Source organism: Protopterus annectens, chromosome 7.part0 (assembly GCF_019279795.1).
Source record: "Protopterus annectens isolate FY-2018-M chromosome 7.part0, PAN1.0, whole genome shotgun sequence".
NCBI lineage: Eukaryota > Metazoa > Chordata > Ceratodontiformes > Protopteridae > Protopterus > Protopterus annectens.
The window spans coordinates 1,210,819,691-1,210,836,778 of NC_056739.1; the positions used below are offsets into that span (position 1 = coordinate 1,210,819,691).

The following is a 17,088-nucleotide window of genomic DNA, read 5'->3' on the forward strand; positions in this document are numbered from 1 at the left end:
GGCAACAAGGACAGTGTCCCCTTAATGGGGGACAGATGTTCTTTGTGTTTCACTGTTGCAGTCATCATATTTGGGCTGTCTGCTTGCAGTAGCTCAGCCTGATTAACAAAGTCTTGGGTCCTACGTCGGTTGCTGTCTCTTCTTCCGTGACATCAGGTCATCAGGGGTATAAAACATGCAGCTGATGTCATTACATCAGTCTTTCTTGCCGTGCGGTGCCCGAAGCAGAAGCAGTTCGCAAGTGCCGGTCAGCCAACTCCTGAAATTTTCGTTTTCGAGTTTCAGAACCAAAGTCTTCAACTAAAAGGTAAGTACTCCATTGGGGAAACTTTGTCTTGCCACTAAACCGATGTCAGTAAAAGTAAATAATTGCATTTCTTGTGGAAAGCAAATACCAAATAAAGATTTTCATTCATACTGTATTCCTTGCCTAGGCCCTGACCACGATGTACCTCACTGTCGATTTTGTGCCTTATTTAAACCATGAACTATCCGTCGTTGGTATATTTGCGCTTCTAAATATTTTGGTGCTCTGTTCAGTTATCTTGATATGTCTTTGACATTCTGAAAAAATGCTAAGATAAAGACAGAGACAGGCCGCTTAGGTTCAAAGCTGCCGACGATGCTTCTCCTAAGCTAGTCGCCAGTTCACCAGTACTCAGTGAGGCGCTTTCGCAGCCCCTGATACCCGCTACTTCAGATTCGCCGGCCTCTACTGAGACCCATTCGGAGTCCAGTATGCCGCAAGATGCTTCAACTGTGGAACCTGCGGATGTCTCTACCTTGGATGGGTCCAGAGCCACTGTGCAGGCACCGGCTTCTGAGGGTGTATTCAGGCCTACTGATTTGCATATTAAACCGATGCCATCTTCTTCTTCAAGGCATAAAACTCGAACCATGCTTAGAAAACTGACGCCCAGACCGCATGGTCAGGCCTCTATGCCTAAAAAACAAATAAGAATGGCTGAAGACCTTATTACTTTAATCAGGAGAAGCCAACCTTCTCCCTCTAAGAGACCTAGGACTGAGTTTGCTTATCATAGGAAATCATAGGTTAGTACTAAGCTAACTGCCCTTGCGAGCCATTGTAAGCCTAGCCAATTATCCCTTGTGAGACTCAAACCCTGCACCTTGTGCTTGTAAGGAAAACACCTTAACCATTAGGCCACCCTCCCAACCTTATGATACCTCTGACCAGGATTCTGAAATTTCTGTTTCCTCTGATGACCAGGATTTACCCTTATCTACCTATGAGGATTCTGATGTTGAGGATTGTATTCCCTCTGCTTCCCCCCAGAGGATTTCTCTTTTGGTGAAACCTTGCATACTCTCAGGGAGCATTTTCATTGGGAAAGTCAGGATTTCTCTGATTCTAAAAAGAGGCTTAGGGATTTCTTACTCCTGCCCCAGCACAGGCCTTTAGCTATACCTCCTGTACTGGACATTGTTGATGATGCCTTTTCGGAATCTAGCATGGCCCTGGCTCTTTACCTCCTGCTCCCAGAAAACCTGATAGATATTACAGGGTTCCTGACTCTCACATGTTCCTTTTCAAAAATCCTACTGCGGATCCTGAAACCATTTCACAAGGACCCATGGGCATTAAAGCTACTACTGCCAAAAATCCTACCCCCTCTGATAGAAACTCCAGGGCACTGGATAAATGGGGTAAGAAGGTATACACTTCTGCAACTTTGGCCATTAGGGTCTTGAATTGCCAGTTTCATATGTTAAAGTATCAGCAGCATGTTAGTGGATTGCTTATACAGAAAATATTGTTGATTCCTGATTGCGGTGAAAATAAGGATTTACAGGATTTAATGCATTCTGCTGAATAAGTTGATAAACATACATTGCAATGTGGTTTTGATTCACTAGAGGCATCTTGCAGGGCTGCTGTAACTGGGTCTGTACTTAGAAGGCATGCTTGGCTTAAGGAGCAATCCTTGCCAGATCATGTTAAAGCGAAATTACTGGACTCTCCCTTAAATTAGGACCGCCTGTTTGGCAGCAAGGCAGAAGAAGGTCTTAAAAAGATGGAGGAAAAAGCTAAATCTATGCAAACTGTTAAAGATTTTTTTTACAAGTACAACCTCCAAGATTTAGTAGACATTGGTCTTCTATGAATTGGTCCTTTCCTACCTCTTCCAGATCCAGCAGAGAACCCAGGCTTCAGTCCCAGGGGACGCACAGGACTAAGCAGTGGGGGGCCTCCACTTCCAAATCTAGGAGTAATAAAACTACCCCTATGGTAAACTATTTCAATTACTTCTTTTTGAAACTTCCGAGCACTTCTCAACTGACTGCCCCTTTGGGGGGGGAAATTGCACTTCATGCAAAGAACTGCAAACTCATTACCCAGGACAATTGGGTTTTAAATGTAGTGTCCCAATGATATAGATTTCACTTCCACACGTTACCAACTCCAAGCGGTTGGCTGGATCTACTTCCAAATCAGTGGGCAGAGGCCCAAAAGCAAGCTGTCTCTCTCTTAAGCATAGGGGCTGTTCAATTGGTACCAGAAGAGGAAAAGGGACAAGGTTTCTACTCAAGACTTTTCCTGGTACCCAGAAAAGACAATTCATGGCATCCTATCCTGGACCTGTCTACTCTAAACACCTTTTTTTTATTCCAAAATTCAAGATGCTGACTCTTCACCAGTTGCTTCCTATGCTAGACAAAGATGCCTGGTTGGCAACACTAGATTTAAAGGAAGCATACCTACACATCCCAATCAGGGAATCTTGCAGAAGATACCTACGCTTCAAAGCTGCACTGCCCTTTGGCTTATCTACTGTGCCCAGGGTATTCACAAAGTGCCTAGCTCCAGTCATTGCATTTTGCAGGCAAAGAAATATTCAAATATACCCATACCTGGACGATTGTCTAATTCAGGCAAAAAACCAGGACATACTTTTGAATTGTCTGGCTTTTTGTACAAAGGGTGCTAACTTGTCTGGGGTACACCATAAACGAAAAGAAATCACACCTGGTACCCTGTCAGCAAATTATATTCCTGGGAGCAAGCTTGAATACAACTTCCCAGATGGCTTTCCTCACGCCAGAGAAACAAATTCACTTGACAGCTTACTTCAAACAAGTGGCCACACAAACCCTGCTATCTGCAAGGCAAATGCTACAAGCCTTTGGGTTCATGGCCTCCTGCATTCTTCTAATTCCATATGCAAGACTGCATATTAGGAAACTACAATGGTATCAACGTTCTCAGGATCTAGAAACAATGATTCCCATCATACCTTGCCTACTCCTAGAGTTCCTTTGGTGGGCAGAGGCCTGCCACCAAAACAAGGGACTACCATTCACACTACCCCCTGCCACCCAAACCCTAACAGCAGACGCATCAGACTATGGATGGGGGGGGGGGGGGGCACGCCTGGCAGGGAAGTGCATTCAGGGCAAATGGAACCCAAGTCAAATGCACCTGCACATCAATCAAAAAGAAATGTTAGCTGTACAGAATGCTCTGACAGCCTTCAAGGACCACATTCTTCCAGGGCAATTAATGGTAAAGACAAACAACACCACTGTTATGTGGTACATAAGCTGGGGGGGTACACATTTTCACCCGCTCTGCAGACTAGTCATGGCATTGTGGAACACAGCCTTGAGCTACCAAGTGCACCTACAAGCTCAATTCCCTGCCAGGAAAACTAAATACACTGGCAGACGGACCAAGCAGAAACCTCATGGACCCACACGAGTGGAAACTGGAACCAAGGATTTTCAACATGTTGACAAGCAGATGGGGGTGCCCAGATATAGACCTGTTTGCCTCCCCCCAGAACTATCAATTGGAACAATTTTGCACAAGGACTCCCCACAGACAAGCTTGGAAAGTGGATGCTCTGTCCTTCAGCTTATGTCTTTCCTCCTCTGCCTCTGCTCTCCAAAGCACTACTAAAGATCAAACAGGACAAACCAAGGACGATGTTGATTGCACCAGACTGGCCACTTCAACCCTTGTACCCCCTCCTGCGCAGTGTGTCACTGTTGGCAACATGGCACCTGCCTCAAACTCCTACCCTGGTGTCTCATCAGGAGAACCAGATTCTGCACCCTCAGCTTAAACCACTGAACCTAGCAGCCTGGCTAATTACCTAAGCTCTCCTTTACCATCCCTCAGTAAACCGGTGATGCATATCATTTTAGAGGCAAGGAGGCCTAGTACTAGAAAATCTTATGCTGAAAAAAAAATGGAAAAGATTCTGTGCCTGGAACCAATCTCAAGGGATGAGCACAGCAGTGCCCACTTTACCTCAGATTTTACAATACTTAACTGAGATGCTTCACAAGGGCCTGTCTTTTTCCTCAATAAAAATTTGTGCTTCATCCATTTCAGCTTATTATAACGCAGAACCTCCCCTCTTCTCTCATCCACTGCTCAAGCAGTTCCTCGGAGGGGCCAAAAATTTAAGACCACCCAGGAGAGCTCCAACTCCAGCCTGGGACCTTTGCTTTGCATTGGAGAAACTCACCCTTCCTCCTTTCAAGCCAGCTGTACTGCATATTTAAAATTCCTTTCCTGGAAACCGCTTTCCTTTTAGCCATCACTTCAGCAAGAAAGGGTATCTGAATTACAGGCCCTTATGGCAGTGGAGCCTTTCATCATCTTTCATGTGGACAGGATGTCCCTCGGGACCAGTCCCTCTTTCATGCCAAAGGTGGTATCCAGTGTGGCCCTTAATCAGTCCATTCATTTGCTAACCTTCTTTCCTAATCCACAGAACAAAGGGGAACACGGATACTGCACTCCTTAGATGTGCACAGACAGCTTAGATTCTACTTGGACAAGACTAAACTTCAAAGGAAATCTGAACAACTGCTGGTGGCATTTGCTGCAGGGACAGAGGGGAAGGCTATTTCAAATCATCTCCAAATGGATAGGCTATTGCATTCTTTTCTGCTGTAAACTCCATGGAAAACCTATCCCACAGGGGATCAGACCCCACTTAACCAAGGCTGCATCTACCTCTACAGCCTTTCTCAGAGGCATACCTACCAGGGGCATCCTAGAAGCTGCTACCTGGAGTTCTGTACATAGTTTCACCAACAGATGTTCTTCGTGTTTTACTGTTGCAGTCATTACATTTGGGTGATCTGCTGTCAGGTTACCCTCAGTCGGCCTGATTAACAAAGTCTTGGGTCCTGCGTCGGTTGCTGTCCCTTCTTCCATGACATCAGGTCGTCAAGGGTATAAAACATGCAGCCGACACCATTACATCAGTCTTTCTTGCCGCATGGTCTAAGCAGAAACAGTTCGCAAGTGCCGGTCGGCCGACTCCTGAAATTTTCATTTTCGAGTTTCAGAACCAAAGTCTTCAACTAAAAAGCTAAGTACCTCATTGGGGAAACTTTTTCTTGCTCCTTACCGATGTCAGTAAAAGTTAATAATTACATTACTTGTGGGAAGTAGATACCTCATAAGGATTTTCATTTGTACTGTATTCATTCCTTGCCTAGGCCCTGACCACAACGTACCTTGCTGTTGGTTTTGTGCTAAATTTAATCAACGCGCTACTAAACGTCTGTATATTTTTGCTTTAAAATATTTTGGCTCACGATTTAACTATCCGGAAATGTCGTCGGTTAGCAATCCGACTACTGGGATACCTAAAAAATGCAAAGAAAAAGAGACAGGCTGCCGCGGTCCAAAACTGACGACGACGCTTCTCCAAAGCCAGTCGCTAGTTCGCCGGTGCTCAATGATGCACATTCGCAGCCTCTGATACCCGCTAATTTTGATTCGCAGGCCTCTACTGAGACCCATTCGGAGTCTGGTATGCCACGAGATGCTTCAGTTATTGAACCTGCGGATGTCTACCTTAGATTGGTCCGGAGCCGCTGTGCAGGCACCGGCTTCTGAGGGTGTTTTCAGGCCTACAGATTTGTATATTAAACAGACGCCATCTTCAAGTCTAAGGCCAAACTCTACATCTATGTCTAAAAAAACAACGCTTGGGCCACGACGCTTGGGCCACGTGTGCAGGCCCCTATTCCTAAAAGACAAATGATCAAAATGGCTGAAGATTTAATCACCCTGATCATGGTAGCCAACCCCCCCCCCCCCTTCTAAGAGGTCTAGGCAAGACACAGATTATGAATCTTCTGAACAGGATTCTATTTCTTCTGACTCTTCTAATGAACAGGATTTGTCTATACCTACTTATGAGGATTCTGATGCAGAAGAATTCCATTCCTTCTGCTTCTCCCCCTGAGGATTTTTCTTTTGGGGAAACTTTACATACCTTACGGGAACATTTCCACTTGGAAAGTCAGGATTTCTCTGAATCTAAAAAGAGACTTTGGGATTTTCTTCTTCCTCAACATAGGCCTTTGGCTATACCTCCTGTCCTAGACATTGTTGATGATGTTTTTTCAGAATCTAGTATGGCTCCTGATTCTCTGCCTCCGGCTTCTTGAAAGCCAGACAGGTACTACAGGGTTCCTGACTCCCACAAATTCCTTTTCAAAAATCCTATTGCAGATCCTGAAACCATTTATCAGGGTCCCAAGGGCATTAAGGCCTCTACTGCTAAAAATCGACACCTTCTGATAGAGATTCCTGGGCGCTGGATAGATGGGGTAAGAAAGTATACACTTCTGTAACCTTGGCAATTGGGGCTTTAAACTGTCAATTTCATATGCTTAAATACCAGCAGCATATCATGGGACTTTTAGGACAAAACAATGGGGTGCCGCCTCCTCCAAATCTGGAAGCAACAAGGCACCTCCCTATGGTAAGCAGTCTCAATGACTTCCCTGTACACTTACCAAGCACTTACCTTTCAGCCACCCCTTTGGACTAAAATTGGCACTTCATGTAAGAAACTGGCAACTTTTAAACCAGGACAAATGGGTTTTAAATATAGTTTCCCAGGGATACAGATTTCATTTCCACATGTTGCCAATCCAAAACGGATGGCCAGACCTGCCCCCAAACCACTGGGCAGTGGCCCAGAAACAAGTACTGTCTCTCATAAACATGGGAGCTATTCAACCAGTCCCAGAAGAGGAAAAGGGACAAGGTTTCCATTCAAGACTTTTCCTGGTACCCAGAAAAGACAAATCATGGCATCCAATTCTGGACTTATTTACCCTAAACACATTTCTGGACATTCCAAAATTCAAGATGCTGACTCTTCACCAGTTACTTCCTATGCTAGGCAAAGATGCCTGGTTGTTAACTCTAGACTTGAGGCTTACCTGCATATCCCAATCAGGGAATCTTGCAGAATATACCTCTGCTTCAAAGCAGGCTATTTGCATTACCAGTTCCCTGCACTGCCCTTTGGCTTATCTACTGCGCCCAAGTGCCTGGCTCCAGTAATTGCATTTTGCAGGCAAAGAAATATTCAGATATATCCATACCTGGACGATTGTCTAATTCAGGCAGAAAACAGGGACATTCTTCAAAAACATCTGGCATTTGTAAAAAAAAAGGTTCTAACTTCTCTAAGGTACACCATAAACGAAAATAAATCACAACTGGTACCCTCTCAAAACATTACATTCCTGGGTGCAAGCTTGAATACAACTGCCCAGATGGCTTACCTTATGCCAGAAAAGCAAATTCATTTGGTGACTTACTTCAAACAGGTGTCCATAAAAACCCTGCTATCTGCAAGACAAATTCTGCAAGCCTTTGGGTTCATGGCCTCCTGCATTCTTCTAATTCCATGCAGTCAACATTGTCACAGCCTGGAAACAATGATTCCTATCATACCTTGCCTGCAACTAGAGTTCCTATGGTGGGCAGAGGCCTACCACCAAAACAAGGGACTGCCATTCACTCCACCCCCTGCCACCCAAACCCTAACTACAGACACATCAGACTATGCTTGGGGGGCTCATCTGGCAGGGAAGTGCATTCAGGGAAAATGGAGCCCAAATCAAATGCACCTTCATATCAATCAAAAAGAGATGCTAGCTGTACAGAATGCACTGACAGCCTTCAAGGGCTACCTTCATCCAGGACAGTTAATGATGAAGACAGACAACACCACCGTTATGTGGTACATAAACAAGCAGGGGGGTACACACTTCTACCCCCTTTGCAAACTAGCCATGGCATTGTGGAACACAGCCTTGACCTATCAGATTCAACTACAAGCTCAATTCCTGCCAGGAAAGCTGAATACTCTGGCAGACGGACTAAGCAGAAATCTCATGGACCCACATGAATGGAAACTGGAACCACGGATTTTCAACATGTTGGCACGCAAATGGAGGAGTCCAGACATAGATCTTTTTGCCTCACCCCAGAACGATCAGTTGGACAAGTTTTGCACAAGAACTCATCACAAAAAAGCCTGGAAAGTGGATGTTGCATCATTCAGCTGGAAAAACCTATCAGTCTATGCCTTTCCCCCTCTGCCTCTACTCTCCAAAGTTCTACTAAAAGTCAAACAGGACAGACCAAAATGATTTTGATTGATCCATACTGGCCTCGCCAACACTGGCACCAACTCCTGCGCAATGTGTCACACCCTCCACCATGGTACCTGCCTCAGACACCTTAGTTACTGTCTCAGTAGAACAACCAAATTCTGTGCACACAGCTCCAAACTTTGAATCTTGCAGCATGGCTAATCACCTAAATTCACCCTTGGCATCCCTCAACAAACCTGTGATGGATGTCATTTTGGAGGCAAGAAGGCCTAGTACTAGAAAATCTTATACTGACAAATGGAAAATATTCTGTGCCTGGAATCAATCACAAGGGATAAGCACAACAGTGCCCAATATTCCTCAGATTTTACAGTATTTAACTGAGATGCTTCACAAGGACCTGTTCTGTTCTTCCATAAAAATCCATGCCTCAGCCATTTCAGCTCATTATAACACAGAACCTCCCCTCTTCTCTCATCCTCTGCTAAAGCTGCATCTCAGAGGGGCCAAAAACTTAAGACCACCCAGGAGAGCTCCAACCCCTGCCTGGGACCTCAATTTTGTATTGGAAAAACTCACTCTCCCTCCTTTCAAGCCAGCTGCTACTGCAGACTTTAATTTCTCTCCTGGAAAACAGCTTTCCTTTTAGCAGTCACTTCAGCTAGAAGGATTTCTGAATTACAGGCTCTTATGGCAGTGGAGCCTTTCATTATTTTTCATGCGGACAGGGTGTCTCTCAGGACCAATCCATCCTTCATGCCTAAGGTGGTATCCAGTGTGGCTCTTAATCAGACCATTCATTTGCCAACTTTCTTTCCCAATCGACAGAACAAGGGGGAACGAATTCTGCATTCATTGGATGTACACAGACAACTTAGATTTTACTTAAAACAGGACAAAATCTCAAAGAACATCTGAACAACAACTCGTGGCATTTGCTGCAGGGGCAGAGGCAGAGGTTATTTCAAAGCAGACTATTTCCAAATGGATAAGCCATTGCATTTGTTTCTGCTATATGCACCATGGTAAATCTATCCCCCAGGTGATCAGATCTCATTCCACCAGGGCTGCATCTACTTCTACAGCCTTTCTCAGAAGTGTTCATGCCAGAGACATTCTAGAAGCTGCTACCTGGAGCTCAGTTCATACGTTCACCAAGCATTATCATTTACCTTTCTTCTTTAAATCCAGAGCTGGCTTTGCCTCTGCTGTCCTGCAGGGCCTTATAGCTGGTCCTAATGCTGTATAAATCCATCCTCCCAACCATAGCTGTGGGAATCTACCCAAATGTAATGACTGCAACAGTGAAACACGAAGAACATAGTACAGTTATGTACACTTACCATAAATGTAGATGTTCGAGTGTATTTACTGTTGCAGTCCTGGTTACCCTCCCTCCAATCACCTGTTTTTTTTCTTTTACTATACCTCTTCTTTCCTTTACTATGCTTAAAAGCCTTTTTGGTGTATTTGCTTTTGTTTGGAGGTATATTTTTGTGTTTTTAATTACTTAAATATTTGGCTCCCCATTTGGGGGGCACCTGACATCTGGGGCAAGAAAAACTGATGTAATGGTGTCGGCTGCATGTTTTATACCCTGATGACCTGACGTCATGGAAGAAGGGACAGCAACCGATGCAGGACCCAAAACTTTATTAATCAGGCTGACTGATTGCAACCAGAAGCAGATTACCCAACTGTAATGACTGCAACAGTAAATACACTTGAACATCTACATTTATGGTAAGTGTACACAACTGTACTTTTTCTCTAAATCCAGAGCTGGCTTTGCCACTGCAGTTTTGCAGGGCCTTATAGCTGGTCCTAATGCTATCTAAATTCCTCCTCCCATCCTTAGCTTTGGGAATCTACCCAAATGTGATGACTGCAACAGTAAAACACAAAGAACATAGTACACTTGTGTACACTTACCATAAATGTAGATGTTCAAGTGTATTCACTGTTACAGTCCTGGTTACCCTTCCTCCAGCCCCTGACTTCTTTTGGCTATACCTCTTCTTTCCTTTACAATGCTTAAAAGGTTTTTGTTGTATTTGCTTTTTTGTTGGAGGTATAACCTTGTATATTTATAGATTTAATTGCTTCCCATTAGGTGGCCACCTGACATCTGGGGCTAGAAAAACTGATGTAATGTCAGCTGCATGTTTTATACCCCTGACAATCTGACATCACGGAAGAAGAGACAGCAACTGACATAGGACCCACGACTTTGTTAATCAGGCTGACTGAGGGCTACTGCAAGCAGATAACCCAAATGTGATGACTGCAACAGTGAATACACTCGAACATCTACATTTATGATAAGTGTACACAACTGTACTTTTTGACTCCGCTGTTTCCCCTTCCCACTCTAATCCAATCCTCTTTCCCTCCTTCCATTTACCTTGTTTGTTCATAATTAGAAAAACATTACACAAGAACAGTGGGCCCAAAGCATCCTACATCAAGATTAAAAGTTGCATTTTCTAGAAACTCCAAAGTACAGAGGAAATCGTCCTGTCCCAGAAAACAAGCTTGATCATGTACCTTCTGTTTTTGAGAGAGATGCTACAGGAAGGGGCCATAGAAAAAGGACCCCTGGAAGGAACAGGCTTTTACTCCAGTCTGTTTCTGCAGAAAGGAAGGAAGGAAGGTACATGGCGACCCATACTAGATTTCTCATATAAACAAGGTTCCCAGCATTCCAAAGTTTAGAATGTTGATTATCCAAAGTCTTCCCCTTGCTATTTGCTCAAACACTCATGGTTATGCTGCACCTAAGAGATCCTTGCCTCCATATCCTCATTGACAAAGACCATATTAAGTTCCTCAAATGTGTAGCTCTGAGACGGGTTGAGCATGGACAGTTCACATCCTTGCTCTGTGGCTTGTCTGTTGCACCCAGAATCTTTAACAAATGCCTGGCTTAGTAATTGCTTTCTGCAGGACAATAGGCATGCATATCTACCCTTTTCTGGACAGCTATCTGATTCACACATTCATTAGATGGTATGTGCAAGGCTTTACACTTCACTCTGAATTTCTTCAGCGGCATGGCTCTCTCTCAGTAATTGTGAGTAAATCAATCTAATTCCTCTCATAAAGAGCCTGGTCTTCCTGGGGATTTGCCTAGGCACAAACTGTCAGACAACCTTCCTCTCAGAGGACAAGTTCTCTTCTGACTCATTGCTTTCATAATGTGGGCTGAATTGGTATCAGCCAGAGTTCATAAAGGTGCAGAACTACATGCCCTTCTGCATCATGATTGTATCACTAGCTTATTTACTTATAGGAACTTCAGTGGTACTACAAAAATAGGTTGTGTCAGCACTCTCAACTTCCAGAGACCAGGATGTAAATCTGAAAGAAATGGTGACAGTCATTCTGGCACTGAAGGCCTTCAGCCAAATATGGAAAGGAGTCTGCCATATCTTGATAGACAGTATTACTGTGATGTGGTAAATAGGGAGGAATGCAGTTATACTTGCTGTGCTGGCTTGCTGTACCAACCTGGAAGTAGTCAAATGGATAGACACGATTCTGACAATAGCGTATGTCCCTTCAGAAAAAAAATGCATTGGTAGACAAGCTAAGCAGCTCTCAGCTACACTTTCATTAATGGATATTAAACAAAGATGTCTTTCTATATCTGATCAGGATGTGGGATGTGCCAGAAAGAAAAAAAAAACGTTTTGCTTCACATTTGAAAAGGCAACAGAACATTCTGAAATCCAGAAGCTTGGAAAATAGTTGAACTGGACAGGTATGCTTCCCTCTGATTTTCCTCCTGTGTACTTGATCCTCGGAGAACTGTTAAAATCAGGAAGGAAAATTCTAAAAGCCATAGTAGTAGCACTGCTTTTGACCAAAGTAGCATTGGCTGTCCTGACTGAAATCTTTGTTGCAGTATTCTTCAAAGACTTGCAGAAGAATAGCGGAATGCATTAAGCTCATGGTTTAGTACTAGGCTAACTTCCCTTGTGGGCCATTTTCAGCCTATCCAATTTCCCCATGTGAGAATCAAGCCATTCACATTGCGTCTGTAAGGTAAATACTTTTAACTATTATGCCAAATTCCCACCCCTAAATAGCTGTACTCCATGGGATTGTATTGCTAACTGTAGGGTACACAGTTATGCTATTCTGATTGGGCGCATGTATGCGCACACACACACACACACACACACACACACACACACACACACACACACACACACACACACACCAGTCGACCACAGTGAGATTAGAACCCCTACCTCGTTAAGTATAGTGGCCTGAGAACTCCGTATTTAATGCATGCACCATAGCACAAGTCTGCCTCAGCATGTGAATTTTCAAACTCAAGACAAAGGTCCCCTCAGCGCCACAACATGGATACTATAATGATGACAGATTGGATGATTTTACATTAATTCCAGCTAGGCACATGTTATCTGAGGACATGCTAAACATTTAGAAAAAAAACACATCCTATCTAGCAAAAAGGAACGGATTCTCCCACTGGTGCTTTTCCACTGAGCAAGACCCACATAAGCCGCAAGTCACAATGGTCCTGGATTAGCTGTCAGACCTTTATAAAACTGGCCTATCGTATGCATCTGTAAAGGTTCATGCTTCTGCTGTTTCAGCCTGCAATACCCATGGATCCTCCCTTGTACTGCTGGCCTTCAGTAAAGCAGTTCCTAAAAGAGGTTTTGCATCTTAGACCTCCAAGAAAAGAGATTGCTCTGCCATTGAGTGTTAACTATGCCTTAGAGAAACTGACTCTCTTTTCTTTAAACCAGCAGTGTCTGCACCCTGATATTTTTACCTTGGAAGCCACTGTTCTTAGTTGTTGTCACCACAGCCAGAAGGAGCTCAAGGTTACTCCTTTATCCCTTCGAACTAGGCCCACTTTTATGCCTGAGATGCTCACAGAGTTATCCCTCAATTGATCTGTTCATCTGTCAGTGTTCTTTCCTATCCTTCACAGCAAGGGAGGACAAAAATCCTTCATTCCCTGAATGTGCATAGACAACTGAGCTATTATTTATATGGGACTAGAACATTCAGAAAGATAGACCAGCTATTTATCTCCTTGGCAATGGGAAAGGAAGGGAAATTACTAAGCAAAGAAGCTCTTTCCAAATAGCTTGCTTGTTGCATTTGTTAATACTCTGCTCATGATTAATCTTCCCATGGGTATGTCAGCACAGTTCCCCTTCAACCTCTTGAAGTCACCACAGCATTCTTTAGAGTGGTTAGTACACAAGCTGTCCTGTAGACTGCCACCTGGTCCTCTGTGTATGTTCTTCTGGCACCAATTCTGAGAGTCATATCGAGCCAGCGTTCTCTGCTGCCAACCACCCTCTACTTTTCTACTTTGGGAGTCTTCCCAAGAAGTCAAGACATTAACAGTGAATAGCGCACTAGACATAACTACTGTTAGGAACTTCACTGCTGTTAAGAACTCACCGTGTATGTAGGTGTTAAAGTTCATTCACTGTTAGTCTTGTTCTTCCCTATCCCTAACCTTCCTCCTGTTTTTATCCTACTAAGTCATCTGCATTTTATGTAGCTCTGCTTTCCAGAGAGATTCCAGGGAGATTGGGGGCCTCTTGGAATGACCTTCTGCACAGGAGACTGTCCCCACCTGGTCCACAATGCTTTGGCAGAGGGGGGTCTTCTGACTTGGCTGTTGTCAAGGCAAAGGAAGATCTGAAAAAGGCATCAGCCAATGGCCCCCCCTTTTTTGCCACTGATGTCCTTGCATGTCCATGGGATAGAGTTCGCTGAAATCATGGGGGAAGCTGTGGAAGTTGGGTACTTGCAGGTAGCATGATCCTAGAAATCAGGACTGCAGCAGTGAATGTATTCAAACATCTACATTTGTGGTTAAGTTCCTAACATGCTAGTTTTATCTTTAAACACAGGGGCTTTTGCAGATGATCTTTATAAGTTAATCCCTACTTTATTCTTGAAGTAGTCTGAATATACTTTGAGTCAGTTTTTTCAGTTTCCTGTTTTCACCAGAAAACAGAGAAGAAAATTTGTCACTTTGTAGATGTTCACAGAGTTCTTTTTATGTTGTGGGCAAAACCCATTTTAGTTTGATCACGTGTTTGTTTATTTCATGTTGGGCAAAGATGGTCAATTTTTTAATGTACAGACCCTTGTCAAGTGGTTAATTGCAATGTTTTCTGAGTTCAAATTCAGCAAACATTTTTTCTCAGGGCAATGTCTTCTCAGATTGTCAGCAAACCTCTGCCACTTTATCATTCAACCACACATTTTCAAAGCATTACAAACTGGTTTTCCATTCCATGTTTAGAGCAGGATTAGCTACTACAGAATTTTGGGCGGGTTGCATCTTCCCTTATGAAATGTGTAAGTTGAACTGGTCTGTAATTTTCCATGGATCCTGTAGCAGTGATCCTTTTGTTGTACACTCACTGTACATTTGTTTGATAACTCTCCATGTAATAGTGGAATGTGTAATATAGAGAATTATGATTGGGTCTGAAGTTGTAACCTTCTTGGAATACATATCAGACACAAATGTCAAGAAGTTCACTTCGAGAGAAAAGCTTAAGAAGTGAATCTTGATAACCCTCTCAAGAACATATAAAAAGTGAATTATGATCAGAGATTCCTAATCATAATTATTTCTAGCATGCTGGGCTTTAGCTGCATTGATATACAGAAAAAATGCTGCAGTGTAGTGTTTTGTGGCTTTGAAGGATGTAAAACACTTAGAGCTGCCACACTGATAGCATCCAGAAGCTGTGTCTCTCTGAATGGATGACTTTTAAATGCTGTCAGACACTTAATTCTGCCACACTTTGTGTAAGAGAGAGAAAAACAGTGAAGTATATTATAGCTTGTAAAACCATGGAAATGTTTTGGATGTTATGTGGTGGCTGCTAATACTGCAACACAATTCAAAGAGTAACTACAGAAGTACACACAAAGATGCCATCGCTGCTGGGTAAGCTTTCTTACCCCCCCATACTGTTTGCATATTGCGTCTTGTAACTAATGTTAGATGACGTTTGTAGTTGAATGTTTTATGATTAGAAATAGGTTATGCTTTATGTATATCATTATGGGTTTTGCATTTTTTTATACTGGGAAGTGTGTGAATATTTTATATTTATATGGTTTGCATACTTTTATATTTTAATTCTGCATTGCCTGTTTGACAAAAAAACTGTTTGATCAAGGGCTGACATCTGCCTCCAGCAGACATCATTTAAACATTGAATCCTGTAATAATGATGCCATTACTCGTACTTCTGCTGTTACTGTCAGTTAATGTATGCCTATATTTTTTGATGAAGTTGTACAGTATGCAGTTTTCATTTAATCTGTTTTGAAGACTTAGTTTGGAATGAAGTGTGATGCCATCCCTGTCTGTTATAATGGCAGAGGCATGTGTAGATTATTAAGAGTAGCTAATTATAATTGAAAAGGCACTTTTTTGTTTCTGCTAATAGTTTATTGCATAATTTGTCTATTGAGTTGACTGTTAACTGAGAAGGTGGCGATTTCATATTTTTTGTGCATATAAGTAAACTGGATCGGATATATGTCTATCTGTCGAAGAACAAAACATCGAACGCATGTATCATCGAACATGCCATTCATCAGGCCATTCTGACTAAGATCGCATTGCAGTAGGGTTAAGGCTATTTGCCCTTTCTCCACTGTAGTGCGATCTCAGAGTCAGTATATATAATTAGCAGGGGGTACATGAGGAGGTTTTGATGAATAGCATTTATGATGTAATGCCATTCAGTGCTTTTACCCTTCTATGAATAACCATAGACCCAAATGAATCAGAGAGCTTACTGAGTGAAAAGTTGGAACATCTATGTAATTTTAATCATATTGTGTTTTTTTCAGGATTTGCCTCCAAAACGAACAGCTGAAACTGTGCAGATGGAAGAAAATACCGAAGATGATATAGAAAGCACCCCTGCCAAAAAACTTAGGGCTCATTATAGATGTGGAAAATGTGGGTTTCTAACAGAAAGCAGTTCTGAATTCCAGGACCACATACCGGAGCATAAGCCAGAAAAATCTGGCCTGCAATGTCTGCACTGTGGCTTGTGTTTCACTTCTCAGGTCTCACTCAATAGACACCTTTTCATAATCCATAAACAGAAAGGACCAGATGATGAGGAAGAGGAGGGAAAGCAAAAAGAGGAACAGGTTTTGGGTACAAGTAAGACAAGTGAGACTGGGCAGGAGAATCAGACTGCAGAAACGAACATTACAAATGCTGAAGACAATGGATTACGTTGCAAAGTTTGCCACAAAGCTTTTGATACTGAAACTGCACGAAATGCACATATGCGTAGCCATGCAGTGCCATTTTTGCGATCAAAATAGGTGGAGCACTAAAAAAAGAATATGTTGTTGACTTTGCATATCCACAATTCTCTTCAAATGAGGAAAAAATATTAAAGAATATTTTGAACTGAAGTATAAGAGGAGAGATGCAGTGCTTTGTTACAGTGGTACTCCCTTATTATCCAGTACAATTTTATTTTAAGATAATTAAAATGAGCTGGCAGAGTAACTGTATCTGTGCTGTGTCTGGATTTCTGTGAGTTTCTTCAAGCTGTAAAGAGGTACTGTTTCTATTTAAATTGCTGAATATTTCCCCACCCCCTGTATAATTTTATATTTGTATTT

General features: G+C 42.8%; 1 protein-coding gene across 1 annotated transcript in view; it reads left to right on the forward strand.

Annotated features, from left to right (window-relative positions):
- The window catches only part of ZNF592 (zinc finger protein 592), a 1,193,995-nt gene extending 1,177,120 nt beyond the window's left edge, over positions 1-16,875 (forward strand). Inside the window, exon 8 of the mRNA XM_044077837.1 lies at positions 16,294-16,875. Within this exon, the coding sequence (XP_043933772.1) occupies positions 16,294-16,782 (489 nt within the window). The 3' untranslated portion in view covers positions 16,783-16,875. The remainder of the gene's footprint in view (positions 1-16,293) is intronic.
- The last annotated feature ends 213 nt before the right edge of the window (positions 16,876-17,088 follow it).